At 50.8% G+C, this 15,136-nt stretch overlaps 2 protein-coding genes across 4 annotated transcripts in view; one reads left to right on the forward strand and one right to left on the reverse strand.

The window, feature by feature from the left end:
- The window catches only part of lrfn4a (leucine rich repeat and fibronectin type III domain containing 4a), a 30,456-nt gene extending 24,247 nt beyond the window's left edge, over window positions 1–6,209 (forward strand). The window contains exon 3 of the mRNA XM_059954920.1: window positions 4,819–6,209. Within this exon, the coding sequence (XP_059810903.1) occupies window positions 4,819–5,599 (781 nt within the window). The 3' untranslated portion in view covers window positions 5,600–6,209. The remainder of the gene's footprint in view (window positions 1–4,818) is intronic.
- Window positions 1–15,136, reverse strand: part of LOC132383728 (pyruvate carboxylase, mitochondrial-like) — a 950,497-nt gene that overhangs the window by 388,395 nt on the left and 546,966 nt on the right. The gene's annotated exons all lie outside the window — the stretch shown is intronic.

A 15,136-nucleotide genomic window follows, 5' to 3' on the forward strand; every position in this document is an offset into this window, starting at 1 on the left:
GTTCAATGTCCATTCAGAGATCTGACAGCAGAGGGGAAGAAGCTGTTCCTGAATCGTTGAGTGTGTGTCTTCAGACTCCTGTACCTCCTCCCTGACGGCAGAGGGGAAGAAGCTGTTCCTGAATCACTGAGTGTGTGTCTTCAGGCTCCTGTACCTCCTCCCTGATGACAGTGGGGAAGAAGCTGTTCCTGAATCGTTGAGTGTGTGTCTTCAGGCTCCTGTACCTCCTCCCTGACGGCAGAGGGGAAGAAGCTGTTCCTGGATCGTTGAGTGTGTGTCTTCAGGCTCCTGTACCTCCTCCCTGACGGCAGAGGGGAAGAAGCTGTTCCTGAATCGTTGAGTGTGTGTCTTCAGGCTCCTGTACCTCCTCCCTGACGGCAGAGGGGAAGGAGCTGTTCCTGAATCGTTGAGTGTGTGTCTTCAGGCTCCTGTACCTCCTCCCTGACGGCAGAGGGGAAGGAGCTGTTCCTGAATCGTTGAGTGTGTGTCTTCAGGCTCCTGTACCTCCTCCCTGACGGCAGAGGGGAAGAAGCTGTTCCTGAATCGTTGAGTGTGTGTCTTCAGGCTCCTGTACCTCCTCCCTGACGGCAGAGGGGAAGAAGCTGTTCCTGAATCGCTGAGTGTGTGTCTTCAGGCTCCTGTACCCCCTCCTTGATGGTAACAGTGAGAAGAGGGCATGTCCTGTGTGATGGGGGTCCTTAATAATGGACGCTGCCTTTTTGAGGCATTTCTACTTGAAGATGTCCTGTATGCTGGGGTGTCTGGTGCCCATGATGGAGCTGACTGAGTTTACAACCTTCTGCAGCTCATTACGATCCTGTGCAGTGGCCCCTACTCCCCAGTATCAGATGGTGATGTAGCCAGTCAGAACGCTCCGCATGGTAAATCGATAGAGATTTGCGAGTGTCTTTGGTGATAACCAAGTCTGCACAAACTCCTAGTGAAGTATAGCCACAGTCTTGCCTTCTTTGTAATTGCATCGACATGTTGGGCCCAGGACAGATCCTTAGAAATGTTCTGAAACAATAAACACTTAGAATTTATTGGTTCAGAATCAGAATCACTTTGTTGTCAGCATGTGAAACATCCCAGAACTGATTCTGGTTCAGTGCCAAATGTAAAACACAGGATCACAGCAGAACAGGCAACACGGCGAAGATGAAGGCATTCGAGATAGTCCCCTTCATTAATTGGGGTGAACAGGGCTCTACGTTTTCAAGCAATGGTCTGGTCATAGCTGTGGTGGCCATGGGTACAGACACACCCAGCCCTGAGACACCAGGCAAGGTAATTTGATTCCAAACAATTGGTTTATTGATCATTACAGAATGTCTCTCTGGTGCTTCCTGCTCCCTCCCCTCTCCCTTCCCCTTTTCCCAACCATGATTCCCCTCTCCCTGCCCCTTCCCACTCTCAGTCCACAATAGAGACCCAGATCAGAATCAGGTTTACCATCACTCACACACGTCAGGGAATTTGTTTATTTTTTTGCAGCAGCAGTCCAGTGCACAATATACAGTATATACTCTAGTATCTGCCCACAGTGGGGTTAGAACTCCCATTCTGTGCATTTTTTGAGGCGGATGCCAGGTTACTAATCTAATAGGAGAGCCACTTACACAACAGCAGCCTGTTCATAATTACACGAGCCGAGAAATAACATGCTCATTACAGATCCTTTGTAAGTCATAAAGTCAACTGGAGATTTGTTCCAACACACAACATAATTCCATTGCTTCTTTTTGACACTCCACCCTAAGAATACTGGCCCTTACGTTAATTTTAATTTTAAATCTCTTTTTTTTTTGCCTAATGGTAATGGAAGCGTGTGTTTGGAAAAGCATGTTGCTGCTGGGCAGCCAACCGAAACCAAGTCATTACTGGCAGCAGCAGGCTCCTCTGCCCCCATCCTTTCACCCCTGAGAGCTTCTCGAATGGTTTAATCAGCGCTGTCTTCAAACGAGCACTGAGACGCGGAAAACCTACTTCCATTCCTCAGATGGGACGTGATGTGCAAGATGCAGCATCTGCCGAGCCCTGTGGTTTCTTTCACAGATGTGCAGGAGTGGTGCGATGGATGGAATACTGGGGCACTACTACCGCTGCTGGGGTGGGGGGGGGGGTGTCACTGAGATTTGTTACGTAGAAGTTGAGAACCATAGGGCTATACAGTAGGCAAAGAGGCCCTTCAGCCCAACTCATCTATGCTAAACCCAGCAACACAGCCTCACTGGTTTTGCACTAGTTATTTAATTTGTGTATTTACATATACTTCATATTTCTTAGTGTAATTTATAGTATATTTTATGTATTGCAATGTACTGCTGTTGCAAAACAATAATTTCATGACATACAGTCCTGTGCAAAAGCCTTAGACATATATCACTAGGGTGCCTGAGACTTTTGCACAGTACTGTAGTGATTTTACGTTTTGCGCGGTACTGCTGCCACAAAAAACAAATTTCCTGACGTGTGTGAGTGATGATAAACCTGATTCTGATCTGGGTCTCTATTGTGGACTGAGAGTGGGAAGGGGGCAGGGAGAGGGGAATCATGGTTGGGAAAAGGGGAAGGGAGAGGGGAGGGAGCGGGAAGCACCAGAGAGACATTCTGTAATGATCAATAAACCAATTGTTTGGAATCAAATGACCTTGCCTGGTGTCTCAGGGCTGGGTGTGTCTGTACCCGCCCCCGACACTCCTTCTCTGCCCCCTGTCCCACACCCCTCCCGCGGCGCTCCACCCTCACCATTCCCAACACCCTTTGCTCCCAACAGATTTACAAACTCGCTCTCCGCTCCACGTTGACAAATCCTGTGCAAAAGTCCCAGGCACCCTAACTAGCGATAAATCGACGCCTAAGACTTTTGCCCAGGACTGTACATACTCTCAGGCTTTTGTACCTCCTCCCTGATGGGGGAAGGGAGAACGTCTGGGGTGGGTGGCCTCTTTGATTCTACTTTACCGAGGCAGTGGGAAGTATACACAGTGGGGAGGTTGATTTCTGAGTTGCGTTCAGCTGTGTCCCTGACTCTTTGCCTACACCTGATCTCCATCCCTCCCTTCCCTGCCCGTTCTATATGCCTCCGCACCTGCCCGTTCTATATGCCTCCGCACCGCTACTGATCGATTCTGACACGTCCACCAGTGTGTGTTTGACCCAGTGTCTTGCAGGCGGAGTGAGGTGCTGTGGGGCAGAAGAAGGGTCATGAGGAGTCGGGAGAAGACGGGCTGAATGGCCTAGTTCTGTGCTGTACGTTTAACGACCGGTATCCCGAGATCAAAAGCAGGCCACCTCTCTATGGGTCTTTCACGGTACCAGCTTTAGTTCTTGCGCTCAGCCACTTCTGGAGATGCGTCTGCAGTCTGGCCACCCTGTTGTGGGAAAGTTGTGGCGACTCTGGAGGCGCAGAAGGGGCTCACCAGGGTGCTCCCTGGACCAGAGGGTATTAGCTACTAGGAGAGGTTGGATACGCTTGGGTTCTTTTCTCTGGAGTGAGGGAGTCTGAAGGGAGACCTGACAGAGGTTTATAAAGTTACCAAAGACATAGATAGGGTTTGTTTGTTCATTGTGTGCCATGTTGTATGACATCATCATTAGGCGCCATGTTGTTATGACGTGGGCGACCATGGTCTTTCCATGACCATGATTGTTTTTCAACAGAAGTGCCTCTTCTGGGCAGTGTCTTTACAGGACAGGTGACCCCAGCCACTATCAATACTCTTCAGAGATTGTCTGCCTGGTGTCAGTGGTCGCATCACCAGGACTTGTGATCTGCACCGGCTGCTCGTACGACCGTCCACCACCTGCTCCCACGGCTTCACCTCACCCTGATCGGGGTTTGAGGGCAGGTGTTACCCGTTGCCCAAGGGTGACCTGGAGGCCAGTGGAGGGAAGGAGTGGTAGAGACGTATCTTCACCCAGCCACCCAGGGTGGGGGAGTATAAAACTAGAGGGGTAAGAGGCAATTTGTGGGCAACGTTTTTGCACAGATGGTGGTGAGCGAATGGAACAAGCAGCTGGAGAAAGTCAAGACTTACAAAAAAGCTGGATGAACTCAGCAGTTCATCCAGCTTTTTCGTACGTCTTGATTTGACCATAGCATCTGCAGTGTACTCTGTGTGAGCTGGAGAAAGTGATAGTGGCAGAGGCAGTTACAATGTGTAAAAAAAAATTCGGAATGGTTTGTGGATTGAAATGTTTAGAGCAACGTGGACTGACGGGTGTGATTAGTGTAGCTGGGGACCTTGGTCAGCAAGGACGGACTGGGCTGAAGAGACTGTGAGACTTCTGTGACTCCTTTACACAAGAGTTGTCCCAGATGCTGGAAATCCAAGGCAGCGCACACAGACGCTGGGGGGACTCAGCAGGTCAGGCAGCGTATATGCAAGTGAATAAGGAGTCGAGGTTGCGGGCCGAGACCCTTCATCAGGGACGGAGCGGAAGGGGCAAGTAGCCAGGACGAGGAGGTGAGGGAGGAGGAGGAGGAGTACGAGGGCAGGTGAGAGGTGGCACTAAGTGTGGGGGGGGGGCAAATGAAGTAGGAAGTGGTCGGTAGAAAAGGTAAAGGGCAGAATCAGCAGGACTCTGATCGGAGAGGAGAGTGGTGCACAGGAGAAAGGGAGGGCGGATGGGCTCCAGAGGGAGGTGATGGGTTGGTGAAGGGAAGGAAATCCCGGCCTTCTAGCATTTTCATGCATTAACCCCTCAATAGGATCTGCAGATATCCTTCCCATGGCGAGAGCCAGTCACAAATATCTGCGTCTGAGATGTCTGTTGTGTTACCAGTGCTGCTCTCTTGTGTCGCTCCCCCCCCAGGATCATCCCGTCCACGAGCAAAGCCTTCGTCCTGAAGAACCTGATCTCAGGCGCGGACTACGACCTGTGTGTCCTGGCTATCTACGGGGACCCGGTGACGCAGCTGGCGGCTACCAGGGTGGTGGGCTGCGCCCAGTTCGGCACCAAGGAGGAGTACCCGCACTGCCACCTGCTCCACGCTCACTTCCTGGGTGGCACGCTGACCGTGATCGTGGGAGGCATCATTGTCGTCACCCTGCTGGTCTTCACCGTGGTCATGATGGTCAAGTACAAGGTCTGCGGCAGCGCCCAGTCGCCCAAGGTCAGTGACGTGTACTCGCAGACCAGCGGAGGCCAGTCCGTGGTCAACGGGGTGCTGCTCCCCCCTGGGCGGATGCTGGTCCTTCACTCCAAAGGGAAACCCACGGGGAAGGCCCCTCCTCCGCCCTCCGCCGCTCTTGGCCGCTTGGCGCCTCACCAGCGGGCGAAGGCGCCGGGCAGGAAGGTCCGATCCAAGCCCAGGCCTGAGGCGGAGGCCAGGCCCCGGCCCGGCTCCGAGGCAGGCAGGCAGCCACCCTCGGCGTGCCCTCGCCCCGGGCACAAGACGAAGCGCAGCTGCTCGCTGGATATGGGCGACATCGCGGCCGCCGCCTGCTACAGCTACGCCAAGCGCCTCGGCGTCCTCTGGACTAAGCGGAGCCAGTCTGTCCACGGGATGCTGGCGCGGCACGCCGAGACTGAGCTGGCAGCCCGGAAAGCTGGCTTCTACAGTGCTGACGATCTGGAAGAGAGCATCGTCTAGGCCAGGGCGCGCCTGAGCAGGAGAACCCCACTTGCTCTTGGGGGAAGGGAGGAGTTCTGCCCCGTCAAGTGCCCCCAGAGGGGAGGTGGAAGGTGCCCTCTGCTGAGCTGGCATAACGGACACTCCTGGAGGCGCCGCGAGGCAGCAGACACAGGCGCCAGGCTGCCGCGAGCCCTAGACATTTATTCTCGAGCCGCGTGTGGGTTAGTTACCCCGCTGGGTGACGATGGGGATTAACGAGAGCGGATGGACGTCTGCTGAGGAGGTCTGCTGAGGAAACCGGGTGGGGCAGCGGAAGCGGGGCCAGAAAACGGGCTGAGGGCAGCTCCCAGCGTGGACGACACCATTCTGGGGCTGGACTGTGTCAGGGAACCGAGTGCTCGGCTCACCTCGGCAATGTATAATTTCTCGATACACTCCAGAACTGAGGTGCTCCTGAAATGGATGTTACTGCTGTCTGTTATTTGAATGTTAATTCTGAGGTGTTGCTTTCACATGTTATTGAACCGGTTCAGTTTTTGCCCATTTGCCAAACTTGCCTGTGTTCAGGTGATCGGAGATAACATCAACACCGACCTGAATATAATATAAATGTATGATACAAACATCAGTCCAAAGTCTGCTTAATTCCACTGGGGAACGAGAGATTTGTTTTTAATAGACAATAGGTGCAGGAGTAGGCCATTTGGCCCTTCGAGCCAGCACCACCATTCATCGTGATCATGGCTGATCATCCACAATCAGTGCCCCGTTCCTGCCCTCTCCTCATATCCCTTGACTCCGCTATCTTTAAGAGATCTATCTAACTCTTTCTCAAAAGCATCCAGAGAATTGGCCTCCACTGCCTTCTGAGGCAGAGCATTCCATAGATCCACAACTCTCTGGGTTAAAAAAGTTTTTCCTCAACTCCATTCTAAATGGCCTACCCCTTATTCTTCAACTGTGGCCTCTGGTTCTGGACTCTCCCAACATCGGGAACATGTTTCCTGCCTCTAGTGTGTCCAATCCCTTAAAAATCTTATATGTTTCAATCAGATCCCCTCTCATCCTTCTAAATTCCAGTGTATACAAGCCCAGTCGCTCCAATCTTTCAACATATGACAGTCCCGCCATTCCGGGAATTAACCTTGTGAACCTACGCTGCTCTCCCTCAATAGCAAGAATGTCCTTCCTCAAATTTGGAGACAAAACTGAACACGATACTCCAGGTGTGGTCTCACCAGGGCCCTGTACAGCTGCAGAAGGACCTCTTTGCTCCTATACTCAACTCCCCTTGTTATGAATGCCAACATGCCATTAGCCTTCTTCACTGCCTGCTGTACCTGCATGGTTACTTTCAGTGACTGGTGAACAAGGACACCAAGATCTCATTGTACTTCCCCTTGTCTTAACTTGACACCATTTAGATAGCAATCTGCCTTCCTGTTCTTGCCACCAAAGTGGATAACCTCACACCTATCCACATTAAACTGCACCTGCCATGCATCTGCCCACACACCCAACCTGTCCTGCGTTCTCCTAACATCCTCCCCACATTTCACACTGCTACTCCTCATATTTCCCGGGGTCAAAATGTTTAACACAGTAGTGTGCAGAAGTCTTAGCCATAAATATATACACCTCAGGTGGCAAAGACTATTTGCAATAGATCAAGCTACTACAGTACTGTGCAAAACTCAGACACACTGGGAATATATATATATGGGACTCATAATAAGGTGAGAAAGGTGCAAGTTCAGAGAAGATATGCAGGGCAAGTTTTTTCCACAGAAGGAAGTGGGCACCATTCCCTCTAATCTGTGAAGGTGCATGGCCGCTCAGTGACTGAAATGCCCCCGAGCACAAAGCGTTTGTTACCACGCAGCTGGAATTTTATTTTATATAATTTTAATGTTAAAATGCAGGTCACCCTCGGGCAAGGTGGAGCTCCTGCTTAGCCCCCGATCAGGGTGAGGTGAAGCCGTGGGAGCAGGTGGTGGACGGTCGTACGAGCAGCCGGTGCAGATCACAAGTCCTGGTTATGTGACCACTGACGCCAGGCAGGCAATCTCTGACCAGTATTGACAACGGCTGGGGTCACCCCTCTTGTAAAAGATGACAATGGCAGAAAAAAAGACTGAAGGAAACATTGGTAGGGGAGACAAATGTGACAGGCAGGAAGCTTTTAAATAGGTGCATGAATGTGGAGAAAGGGGAGGGACACGGACGTTGTGTAAGTAAAAGGGATTAGTTTACTCGTTCAATTAATTACAGCTTCATTATGATTAATAACTGTGTTCAGTTCTGGTCGCCTCACTACAGGAAGGATGTGGAAGCCATAGTAAGGGTGCAGAGGAGATTTGCAAGGATGTTGCCTGGATTGGGGAGCATGCCTTATGAGAATAGGTTGAGTGAACTCGGCCTTTTCTCCTTGGAGTGACGGAGGATGAGAGGTGACCTGATAGAGGGGTATAAGATGATGAGAGGGATTGATCGTGGGGATAGTCAGAGGCTTTTTCCCGGGGCTGAAACGGCCAACAGAGGGGGCATAGTTTTAAGGTACAGAGGGGATGTCAGGGGTAAGTTCTTCACACAGAGAGAGGTGGGTGTGTGGAATGGGCTGTCTGTGACGGCGGTGGAGGCGAATACGATTGCATCTTTTAAGAGCCTCTTAGATAGGAACATGGAACTGGGAGAAGTAGAGAGCTCTGTGCCAGGGAAATTCTCGCAATCTCCAGAGTAGGTGATATGGTCGGCACAACATTATGGGCCGAAGGGCCTGTACGTTTCTGCGTTCTGTGTTCTAGTTTAATTAGTCGGGCCTGTTCCTGGGCTTGTCGGAAGGTGCAGGGGAGGCTGCTGACACCTCTGATCAGATGGGATCAACAGCACTGGCGGGCAGCGGACTGCGCAGAGCTCAGCTGCTCTACAGAATCGGCAGGGAAATCGAGCTGGGCACGGCCGGGAGGTGTGGGACACACCCCGCCGGGTAAACCCGGGACCAGGGTTTCGATCTGTGCTCCCTGGGCCTTGTCCCAGTCTCGTCACGTCTTCCTGTTCCTTCCCGCCTCACTCACAGAATCACCAAGAGATGGCGGCTAGGAAACCAGGCCCTTCGGCCCATCGAGTCTGCACTGACCATGAACTACGCGACACTCACACCGGCTCCCCCAGGTTCTCCCCCACAGCTACTCACTGAGGGCCAGGGGACAACCGGCAGAGAAGCTACAAAAAGCCTGAGAGTATGTACAGTCCTGGGCAAAAGTCTTAGGCATGGATTTATCGCTAGTTAGGGAGCCTGAGACTTCTGCACAGGATTTGTCAAGGTGGAGCGGAGAGCGAGTTTGTCAATCTGGCGGGAGCAAAGGATGTTGGGAATGGTGAGGGTGGAGCGCCGTGGGAGGGGTGTGGGACAGGGGGCAGAGAAGGAGTGACAGGGGCGGGTACAGACACACCCAGCCCTGAGACACCAGGCAAGGTCATTTGATTCCAAACAATCGGTTTATTGATCATTACAGAATCTCTCTGGTGCTTCCCGCTCCCTCCCCTCTCCCTTCCCCTTTTCCCAACCGTGATCCCCCTCTCCCTGCCCCCTTCCCACTCTCAGTCCACAATAGAGACCCAGATCAGAATCAGGTTTATCATCACTCACACACGTCAGGAAACTAGTTTTCTTGTGAGGCAACAGTTCAGTGCGATACATAAAATTACTACAGTCCTGTGCAAAACCCAAGCTATACTTTTGCCCAGTACTGTACTGTACTTCACACTGCCCCTGTGACAGTCAGCACTGGTGCACCTCGGGGATGTGTGCTTAGCCCACAGCTCTCATATATATATATATATATCCCTCTCTCCCTCTCCTTCCCACCCCCCCATGACTGTGAGTCTGGGTTTGTCACCTAAAACACTCAAAAGTTCTGCAGATGTACTGTGGAGAGCTTTCTGACAGGCAGCGGGGGGGGGTGGCGGGCTGGTAGTGCACAGGTTCGACAGAAGCTGCACAGTTGTAAAATTACTCAGCTCCGTCATGGGCACTGGCCTCCGTAGTATGCAAGACATCTTCAAGGAGCAATGCTTCAAAAAGGCGACATCCTTCACTAAGGACCCCCACCACCCTCTTCTCATTGTTACCATCAGGGAGGAGGTACAGGAGCCTGAAGACACACACTCAACGATTCAGGAACAGCTTCTTCCCCTCTGCCATCAGGGAGGAGGTACAGGAGCCTGAAGACACACACTCAACGATTCAGGAACAGCTTCTTCCCCTCTGCCATCAGGGAGGAGGTACAGGAGCCTGAAGACACACACTCAATGATTCAGGAACAGCTTCTCCCCCTCTGCCATCAGATTCCTGAATGGACATTGAACCCACGAACAACACCTCACCATTGTTTTTATTTCCGTTTTTGCACGATGTATTTAATTCAAGTATTTAATGCATATACTCACGATAATTCAGTTTCCTTTCTTCTATATTATCATGTATTGCAATGCACTGCAGTCGTGAAGTTCACAAATTAAACCTGATTCTGATTCGGGGAGAAGGCAGGAGAACGGGGCTGAGAGGGGTAATAAATCAGCCGTGATGGAATGGCAGTCTCATCACTGCCATAGTGGACAGTTTAGGATGTAATCTTTTCCCACGGGCGATTTAAAGTCTCTTTGTGTGGGAGCCACACGCAGAGAAGAATTGCGACAGACAGGGTGGATTTGCCTGCAGACACGGGGTTAGTGGGTCACTGGAGTCTTTCGGTGATCACTCAAGCTTAAAGTCCGTAAGACGTTGCAGCAGAATTAGGCCATTTGGCCCATCGAGTTTGTACCACATTCCATCATGGCTGATTTATTAACCCTCTCGACCCCATTCTCTTGCCTTCTCCCCGTAACCTTTCTAACAAGGAAACTATCAACCTCCACATCTGCCTGTGACAGTGAATTCAAAACCCCCCTCCTCATCTTGTTCTGAATGGACATTCAGAACATTCTCATTCTTTGAGACTCCAGTGAGTACAGGCCCAGAGACATCAAACACTATACTGATACATTAACCCTTTTGTTCCCATGTCAGTATTCGATAGGTTACAGCGAGATTCAACCCCCTCATTCTTTGAGACTCCAGTGAGTACAGGCCCAGAGACATCAAACGCTATACTCATTTATTAACCCTTTTGTTCCCTGGATCATTCTCACAACCCTCCTCTGGCCCCTGTCCGACGTCCGCACATGGTTCCTTGGTTAAAGGGCTCAAAGCTGCTCACAGAACTCCGTGTGGTCTGACCAACGCCTTACAAAGCCTCAGCAATATATGATTGCTCTTGTAGTCTCGTTCTCTCAGAAGGAATGCAGACATTCTCCACAGTTGCCCAGTATTTCCAAATGCAGAGAACCCCATTCCCCTGCCCCATAAAGCCACATGAGGAAAGAGCAGAATTCGGCCACTCGATCCATCGGATCTGCTTCACCATTTCATCCTGGTTGATCAACCCCCTTCATCCTGTAACCTCAAATACAGCCAACCACCTGGCCTCCAGCCACCTTGTTGAAATTGAACCTCGTTCCACACCCTCAGCACCCTCTGGGTGAAGAAGTTCCCATTCCTGGTCCCCTTAAACATCTCACCTTTCACCCTTCACCTCTGGTCCCACCTAACCTCAGTGGTAAAAGCCTGCCTGCACTTACCCTATCTATACCCCTCATAATTTTGCATACCTCTATCAAATCTCTCTTCATTCAAAATGGAGACCCAGGTTTATCATCACTCACCTATGTCATAAAATGTGGTTGTCTTCCGTGTGCCAGCGGTACCTGAGCCGCTGATCCCTAAGAATTGCACCCGATTCGAGTCACAGACCCTCCGTAAGGATCAGAGGGATCTACAGGAATGGTTTCCGGGGGGAGAGCGAGGGCTCTTATCTCCTGGAGAAGGAGGGACTGTTTCTGTGGGACGGGGGAGGTTGAGAGGAGATGGATGAGATCAGGAGGTGAAGGAAAACTGTTCCTAGTGGTGGATGATCAATCAGATTAAAGTCTTGGGAAGAAAGGTGAAAGAAGGTTATCTGGGAAAAAGATGGCTGATAATGGTGTAAACAGTCAATGCGGGCTTTCGGAAGGGAATTGGATGGGCAGTGGAGGAATAGGGCAGGTCTGCTTAGACTCAATAAAGCAAGAGGCCTCCTCACAAACTGAAGATTTCCTTGGTCGTTCTGTGTCAGATCCATCTACCCTCAGCTCCACAATGCCCACCACCCTTCTATCTCAGCTCGAGAGCTGTGTTCCCTCCTTCGAGGAAGGGAATTCCAGACAGAGGGGTTCCTGGGCAGCTCAGAAGCACTCACTCCACAGCGTGCCGAGACTTTCTGCTCAGAGCAGTGAAACATTGCCCAGTTTCATGTTTGACTTGCACCCATTATTCCAGCTTCCCTCATTACTGAGTGCTTTCAGCTCCTTTGATCAACTCGGACGGCACATGCTGGAGTCCGGAGCAACACACTTTCTGCTGGAGGAACCGACTATCAGGAGATGGGAGGGGCACTGGCAATGTTTTAAAGCCACAAGAACAGAATTAGGCCATTCGGCCCATCGAGTCTGCTGTACCAGTCCATCATGGCTGATTTATTACCCCTCTCAACCCCATTCTCCTGCCTTCTCCCCCTAACCTTGAATAGTTAAGAACTTACCAACTTCCACATTAAATATACCAATGACTTGGCCTCCACAGCTGTCTGTGGCAAGAAATTCCTCCCCTTCTCTGTTCTAAAGAGATGTCCTTCTATTCTGAAGCTGTGCCCTCTGGTCTTACTCACCCAACATGGGAAATATCCTCTCCACATCCACTATCTGTGTCCTCTGTTCCTAGACGCCCCCACTATAGGAAACATCCTCACCACATCCACTCTATCTGTGTCCTCTGGTCCTAGACTCCCCCACTATAGGAAACATCCTCTCCACATCCACTCTATCTGTGTCCTCTGGTCCTAGACTCCCCCACTATAGGAAACATCCTCTCCACATCCACTCTATCTGTGTCCTCTGGTCCGAGACTCCCCCACTATAGGAAACATCCTCTCCACATCCACTCTATCTGTGTCCTCTGTTCCTAGACTCCCCCACTATAAGAAACATCCTCTTCACATCCGCTCTATCTGTGCCCTCTGGTCCTAGACTCCCCACTGTAGGAAACATCCTCTCCACATCCACTCTATCTGTGTCCTCTGGTCCTAGACTCCCCACTGTAGGAAACATCCTCTCCACATCCACTCTATCTGTGTCCTCTGGTCCTAGACTCCCCCACTATAGGAAACATCCTCTCCACATCCACTCTATCTGTGTCCTCTGGTCCGAGACTCCCCCACTATAGGAAACATCCTCTCCACATCCACTCTATCTGTGTCCTCTGTTCCTAGACTCCCCCACTATAAGAAACATCCTCTTCACATCCGCTCTATCTGTGCCCTCTGGTCCTAGACTCCCCACTGTAGGAAACATCCTCTCCACATCCACTCTATCTGTGTCCTCTGGTCCTAGACTCCCCACTGTAGGAAACATCCTCTCCACATCCACTCTATCTGTATCCTCTGGTCCTAGTCTTCCCCACTATAGGAAACATCCTCTCCACATCCACTCTATCTGTGTCCTCTGGTCCTAGACTCACCCACTATAGGAAACATCCTCTCCACATCCACTCTATCTGTGTCCTCTGGTCCTAGACTCCCCCACTATAGGAAACATCCTCTTCATATCCACTCTGTCGAGGCCTCTCAATATTTGATAGGTTTCACTGAGATCCCCCCCCCCCCATCCTCCTAAACTCCAGTGTGTACAGGCCCAGAGCCACCAAGCACTCCTCTGATGTTAACCCTTATATTTCTGGAACTATTCGATTGATCCCCCTGAGTGTGGCTGAATGTACAGTACCATGCAAAAGTATTATGCACCCTGGCTATATACATACACACACACACACACACACACACACACACACTCACACACACACACAGACACACACACACACACACACACACACACACGCACACACACACGCACACACACACACACACACACACACACACACACACACACACACACACACACACACACACACACACACACAACCCTAAGGTGCCGAAGTGTTTTGAACAGTACTGTATCTGCTAAATGTTTACCAACATTAACAAAAATTTAAGACGCACAGTTATTGCTGTTTCAAGTTCACATAAAGAGAGAATGGAGATGTACAACTTTCCACCATGTGCTTCCGATCACATAAAATTTAACCCATGCAGGAAATGATATAAAAATTAGCTTATAGTACTGGTGACATCTGAGGCCATTGGTACCTGAGCAATGAATATACAGTATGTACCTGAGACGTAAGCTTTTTAATATATATATACAAACAAACACACACACACACACACACACACACACACACACACAGTCCATAAAGTGACACTATGATAAAGACCATAAGACATAGGAGCAGAATTAGGCCATTCAGCCCATCAAGTCTGCTCTGCTATTCTATCCGGGCTGGTTTATTCTCCCTCTCAGCCCATTCTCCTGCTTTCTCACCGTAATATCTGATGCGGTGGTTAATCAAGAGCCGGTGAAACTCTGCTTTAATTATACCCAATGACTTGGTTTCCACGGACAACTCCTCTTCATTCTAAAGAGACGTTCCTCCACAGGCTCCCCCACTACAGGAAATGTCCTCTCTTTTGACGCCCTGGTTAATCGAGAACCTATCAGTCTCTGCCGGAAACATACACACTGCAGCAGGGTTCCAACCTGAAGGGTCAGCAGTCCCTTTCCCCACCCCCAGTGATTGCAATCCCCATGCCTTTGTTTTCACGGGTAGAATATTGAAAGGGACGGTGAAATGCCACGTGGGTTTCCTCCCACAGTCCAAAGACACACCAGTTTCTAGGTTAGTTCATTATTGTAAATTGGTCAGTTTGCAAACTGGGTTAATACGACACAGAGAGCAAGCTGCCCCCCTCTCCACGCGTCTGATGAACCCACAGGAATGGCAGAGACCGATATAATTTGTTACCAGCGGCACCGCAGGAGTTGTCGATCACAGGGCTGCCTCACGGATCCAGCTCCGGATTTTCCCTCGGGGTTCACTCCCGAGGCCCTCCCCATGAGTGGGCGTAGCCCCAAGGCAGCGGAGGCTTGAGATCAGAGACCTCCTTCTAGATCAGCTGCCAAACCCCACCTGCCCAAAGCGACTGGTTTCGAGGTGCCAGTAACCCGACTCTGCCCCCTCTGCCGGTAGAGACAATCCGTGAGGCCAGGAGCCAGACTGGGTTGTCAGAGGCTGTTTGAGGAGCACGCCACTGGGAGCTTTTATTGGGTAGTGGCAGCTCGTCCCCATTACCACCCCCAGCTACAACAACCTGAAGGACCTATTAGGTGAGTGTTAAATAGGTGGGTAGTTGGGTGGGGCAGTTCTGAGCTGTATTTCAAAATCAAATTAAACCTGTAACCTGGCTCGATATTGCTGATAGGTTCCACTGTGCCCCAGAATGGATCGAGCATTCACATTTTAAAAGC

The sequence above is a fragment of the Hypanus sabinus genome, chromosome 31 (assembly GCF_030144855.1).
Source record: "Hypanus sabinus isolate sHypSab1 chromosome 31, sHypSab1.hap1, whole genome shotgun sequence".
NCBI lineage: Eukaryota > Metazoa > Chordata > Chondrichthyes > Myliobatiformes > Dasyatidae > Hypanus > Hypanus sabinus.